General features: G+C 37.0%; 2 protein-coding genes across 2 annotated transcripts in view; one reads left to right on the top strand and one right to left on the bottom strand.

The window, feature by feature from the left end:
• Positions 1 to 1,096: 1,096 nt before the first annotated feature.
• Positions 1,097 to 4,821, bottom strand: CBG13658 (the record flags this gene model as incomplete). Its single annotated transcript, XM_002632393.1, has 8 exons — positions 1,097 to 1,544; positions 1,609 to 1,736; positions 1,787 to 1,909; positions 1,965 to 2,093; positions 2,136 to 2,273; positions 4,329 to 4,397; positions 4,557 to 4,762; positions 4,812 to 4,821. 8 exons carry the CDS (start codon positions 4,819 to 4,821, stop codon positions 1,097 to 1,099), a joined length of 1,251 nt encoding a protein of 416 aa, XP_002632439.1.
• Positions 4,822 to 5,098: 277 nt separating this feature from the next.
• CBG13657 overlaps positions 5,099 to 5,652 on the top strand; it is a gene marked incomplete at both ends in the record, with an annotated part of 2,894 nt that continues 2,340 nt past the window's right edge. Inside the window, 2 exons of the mRNA XM_045244778.1 lie at positions 5,099 to 5,105; positions 5,158 to 5,363. Coding sequence (XP_045095223.1) covers positions 5,099 to 5,105; positions 5,158 to 5,363 — 213 coding nt within the window. The remainder of the gene's footprint in view (positions 5,106 to 5,157; positions 5,364 to 5,652) is intronic.

Below are 5,652 nucleotides of genomic sequence, written 5' to 3'. Positions count from 1 at the left end.
TTTGAAATTTTGAAAGTTTGGAACCTGACCCGGGCCGACAGGTACGGGTCGGGCCATGGCCGGGCCGGGCCGTGACAAGAATGCTTTTACCGATTTTTAGGGACCAGGTAGCCCTCTTCGCCTGTTACATCTAATTGGCCGGATGAAAGGTCAGCGTTATACGATATAACGTATAATGGCAATGTTTTTAGTGCTTCTGGGAAACTTCTGGCCAATTTTGATACGTTATAATAATTTATTTGATTCAGGACTATCAGTCTTTTATTAAATCTTTTTTTTGGAAGCGAGTTTTTGGAAGCGAGTTCCAGCAGGATATGATACGGAGAGTAAGAAATTGAGCAGAAAGTTTTGAAGCATTTTTTAATGTACAGCGAATGTAATATGGATGGCGTCTTAGATGATTATGATGAAACGGGACAATGAATAGATTATGGGCAATTGCAATTTCCCGGGAAACTAGAGTTTTATACATAAAAACTAGATCGGATAGAAGTCGACGGTACTCTAAGGATTCTAAATTGTGATCACGGAGACAATCAAAGTAGGATATATAGGGATAGTTGAACTTCTTGTAACATCGGAACAGGAATGACTTTTGGACGCCTTCAAGAAGCTAAATTATTAACCTCTTTTTGGGCGAAAGTTCTAAAAATTGAAACTAAAACTAAAACTAAATTTTCTAAAACGTTCTCAGTTTCAGATTCTTAATAAACTGTTAACCTTTTCGTTTGTATTCATTAGATTATGCCGCGTTCAAAGTAGCCTCCGGGAACTGGAAATTGCGTCCAAAGCATGTCAATTTTTCCAGAGTTTCCATGGACTCAAAACTTCGATTTCCCTCGTTGTAGCTGTGTTTTTTTCTTCGACATCAATTCGAGGTCCAAAAAAAAGAAAGTTTCTTGTTAATTTACAGCGGCCCTAAAAAAATATCACAGCTACAACGCGGAAAATCGAAGTTTCGTGCTCCTGGAAAACCTGGAAAAATTAGCAGCTTTGGACGCAATTTCCAGCAATATTACAATACAAAGGGACCATTTTCTCTTTATGTGATTTCATTAGATATTAAAAATATGGCTCAAGGAATACAAAAAGAAAATTATTGAAATCCAACCACGACACGGAATGTCTCTCCAGCACTTAAAATGTTTCCCGCATGATACTGTCCATCCATCCAGTCTCCCGGTCCACGCTCCCTGATATCTGTATGTGTAGAGCGAACAGCTACATATTCCTTAGATCGAACCGTCAACATGAAAGCGCAGTTTTCCATTTCTCCTCTCCAGTTCCGAACTTGCCAGTCGAGCATCCACTCGGCATTTCGATTGTTCTGCTCTGTTCGATGACGATAGATGTGATCGAATTTCTTCTTCATATCCTCACTAAACTTTTTCATCTCCGCATCACTCGCAGTTCTTCCCTTTTTGCTTCTGAATATGTACACGTTGCAATGTTTTCGATCCAACGATGCGATAGTTTGATCAGCAGGGTCTGCGGCTAGCAAGCATCGATACGCCGATCGGCATACAACGATGTAGAAGAGATCGCTGGAAATTTTTATGATGTAGATTTTTAGATGAAAGTCATCGGGGATGACTAGCCTAAACTCACTTTGTCATCATTTTATCCAATCCCTCCTTGATCATCTGGGCCTTTTCTTCGCTTGTCTTTTCCTCATTGTTATCTTGAATACCCTCCACAAACTGACGAACTTTATCCGGCCAAAAACTACTGCCAACCTTAAAAGTGTATGTAGTATTTAACTAAACCTGCTCCCATTTTCAAATACCTGATACTCAATCTCCCACTTCTTTACAACTTCCTCAAATCTTTCATATTGCTCATAGATCTTATTGGGGCGATAGGTGTCCCGATCATGAACTAGGCCACTGGCGAAACTTTCTAACATCCACTGAAATTTGTTTACCAAGTTGTTGTCAAGATCTTAATTCATTTTAAAGACTTACAAGTTGCGCGAACACCGCTTCAATCATATTTCTACAGTTTGTGAATGTCTTCTCAGCCATTAATGTGTCAGCGGACATTGCTTGTTTCAGAAAATTGGTCACCTCATTGCTCAGAAGTTGCATAAGAGTCTGAAAAATGATTTCGAAATGATAGTTTTGGAATTTCAGCACCTCTCCAAGCTCCAACGGCGAGTGTTTTGCATAGGTCTCCTTGAAAACTTGAACACGGTCTTGGCGAGTTTTTTGGTCGTCCGAGCCAGTGCAATCCGTCCAGAACTGGCACATAACTTGCGCTGGAACGGCGATGTTCTGGAATTTTTTATTTCAGAATTTCAGAAATTCGTAATTCGGGATTTTCGAAGCTCCAGAATCTCTGAAAATCTGAATTTCTGAATCTCGGAATCTCACAATTTTCAGAATTTCAGAATTTCAGAATTTCAGGATTTCAGAATTTCAGAATTTCAGAATTTCAGAATTTCAGAATTTCAGAAATTCGTAATTCGGTATTTTCGAAATTTCAGAATTTCAGAATTTCATAGTTCAAGATTTTTAGAATTTCAGTTTTTCTGAACTCTAAAGTCCGAAATTCAGAATTTTGTAATTCCGTATTTTTGTAATTTCAGAATCTCTGAATCTCTGAATCTCTGAATCTCTGAATCTCTGAATCTCTGAATCTCTGAATCTCTGAATCTCTGAATCTCTGAATTTCTGAATCTCGGAATCTCACAATTTTCAGAATTTCAGAATTTCAGAATTTCAGAATTTCAGAATTTCAGAATTTCAGAATTTCAGAATTTCAGAATTTCAGAATTTCATAGTTCAAGATTTTTAGAATTTCAGTTTTTCTGAACTCTAAAGTCTGAAATTCAGGATTTTGTAATTCCGTATTTTTGTAATTTCAGAATCTCTGAATCTCTGAATCTCTGAATCTCTGATTCTCTGAATCTCTGAATCTCTGAATCTCTGAATCTCTGAATCTCTGAATCTCAGAATCTCTGAATCTCTGAATCTCTGAATCTCACAATTTTCAGAATTTCAGAATTTCAGAATTTCAGAATTTCAGAATTTCAGAATTTCAGAATTTCAGAATTTCAGAATTTCAGAATTTCATAGTTCAAGATTTTTAGAATTTCAGTTTTTCTGAACTCTAAAGTCTGAAATTCAGGATTTTGTAATTCCGTATTTTTGTAATTTCAGAATCTCTGAATCTCTGAATCTCTGAATCTCTGATTCTCTGAATCTCTGAATCTCTGAATCTCTGAATCTCTGAATCTCTGAATCTCTGAATCTCAGAATCTCCGAATCTCACAATTCCGACTTTTCAGAATTTCAGAATTCCCCAGAATGTCAGAATTCCCCAGAATTTCAATTTTTCAAAACTTTAAAACTTTAAAACTTCCGATTTTCCTATTTCTATAATTTCAGAATTCCAGATTTTTTGACTTTCAAAATCTCAGCATTTCAGAATTTCAGAATCTCAGAACTTTGGAATTTCAAAATTTCCAATTTTCAGAAACGTAATCCCGTATTTTCATAATTTCAGAATTTCAGAATTTCATAGTTCAAGATTTTTAGAATTTCAGTTTTTCTGAACTCTAAAGTCCGAAATTCAGAATTTTGTAATTCCGTATTTTTGTAATTTCAGAATCTCTGAATCTCTGAATCTCTGAATCTCTGAATCTCTGAATCTCTGAATCTCTGAATCTCTGAATCTCTGAATCTCTGAATTTCTGAATCTCGGAATCTCACAATTTTCAGAATTTCAGAATTTCAGAATTTCAGAATTTCAGAATTTCAGAATTTCAGAATTTCAGAATTTCAGAATTTCATAGTTCAAGATTTTTAGAATTTCAGTTTTTCTGAACTCTAAAGTCCGAAATTCAGGATTTTGTAATTCCGTATTTTTGTAATTTCAGAATCTCTGAATCTCTGAATCTCTGAATCTCTGATTCTCTGAATCTCTGAATCTCTGAATCTCTGAATCTCTGAATCTCTGAATCTCTGAATCTCAGAATCTCCGAATCTCACAATTCCGACTTTTCAGAATTTCAGAATTCCCCAGAATGTCAGAATTCCCCAGAATTTCAATTTTTCAAAACTTTAAAACTTTAAAACTTCCGATTTTCCTATTTCTATAATTTCAGAATTCCAGATTTTTTGACTTTCAAAATCTCAGCATTTCAGAATTTCAGAATCTCAGAACTTTGGAATTTCAAAATTTCCAATTTTCAGAAACGTAATCCCGTATTTTCATAATTTCAGAATTTCAAGAATTTCAGAATTTCAGAATTTCAGAATTTCAGAATTTTCGACTTTCAAAATTTCATAGTTTCGGATTTTCAGAATTTCAGATTTTTAGCTCACATTATGAAACTCTTGCATTAAAATGAAGGCTTTGAGGTTGTCGAATCCGTTCTTCATGCTTTCTTCGAGCTGAAATTTAAAAATGAGCTGAAAAAATATTTTTAGACCGAAAACGGCAATGTGTCGAGATGGAATTTCTCATTTTTTAACGAAAATGCCGATTTCAGAGCTACAGTAACCCATTTCTAATCAATAAACCTAGAACTTCGAACCCAATAATGGACTCACTCTCTTCAGGTCCACTTTCAAGTCGCCCAACTTTTTCAAAACCTCTCCATTCGGGTCTGCTGCTGTCGACACAATGATATTCTTCACGAACAACCCGACTCCTACAAACGCAGCCAGCTGAGGGCTCATTTTACTGAACGTGTACATCCCGACATCTGCACAATCCTTGATGGATGTCACTACATTGGAAACGTTGGTTTTGGCGTCTGGAAAAGTTGGATTGTGCAGTGGAGCGCATTTGGAAAAGTCACCTACCGTCACTCATCGTCCTCGACTATGGCTATCTCACCTCTTATCTCTTTTCTTTTATACTTTCCTCTAGTTACAAAGATCAGTGCCAGTTTTTTATCATTTCATTGAAACAATCTAGGCACAAAAAAGTTGTTTGTTTCGAGAATCGGCAATTAAAACTAACCTTTGATTTTAAAAACCTAGATAACACTTGATAAGGTATCAAACCACAAACTGATCTTTAGAACAGTCACTATCTATAAAAGGCCACTCCGCATGAAAGACGACAGAGGCTACCCGACAGGCACAAAATGAGTGGTGAGTGTTTTTCTTATATGAACTTTCTATTTCGCGCTCCACTGCACTTCAGACGCCAAAACCAACGTGGCCAATGTAGTGACATCCATCAAGGATTGTGCAGATGTCGGAATGTACACGTTCAGCAAAATGAGTCCTCAACTAGCTGCATTTGTTGGAGTTGGGTTGTTTGTGAAGAATCTGATCGTGTCGACAGCAGACGATCCGAATGGCCAAGTTTTGAAAAATTTGAGAGATGTGAGGACTGAGATCAAGAGGGTGAGTCTGAAGGGGAAAATCCAACTACCGTAGAAGCTTTAATATAAACTCTAATAGGAGTACTTTTTCGGAATATAGGTTCAAGAGTACATTAAAGGTGTGGGGACAGGAGATTTTGCATTCTACCGTAACGGTGTACAACGCTTAAAAGTGAGGGGACATGAAAAAATAATGTTCTCGAAATTCTGATTAAATATGCCCCTCGAGGAGTTGAACTTGACGAGGCGAGTATTGAAAGTGCGGCGCCGCTACCGACTGAGCCACGCGGGCGAAACTGGAGCGGGCGCCT

This window comes from Caenorhabditis briggsae (genome assembly GCF_000004555.2).
Source record: "Caenorhabditis briggsae complete genome, chrIV, whole genome shotgun sequence".
Taxonomy (NCBI): Eukaryota; Metazoa; Nematoda; class Chromadorea; order Rhabditida; family Rhabditidae; genus Caenorhabditis; species Caenorhabditis briggsae.
The sequence above is the reverse complement of the archived record's forward strand: the minus strand, read 5'-3'. Positions and strand labels throughout refer to the sequence as shown.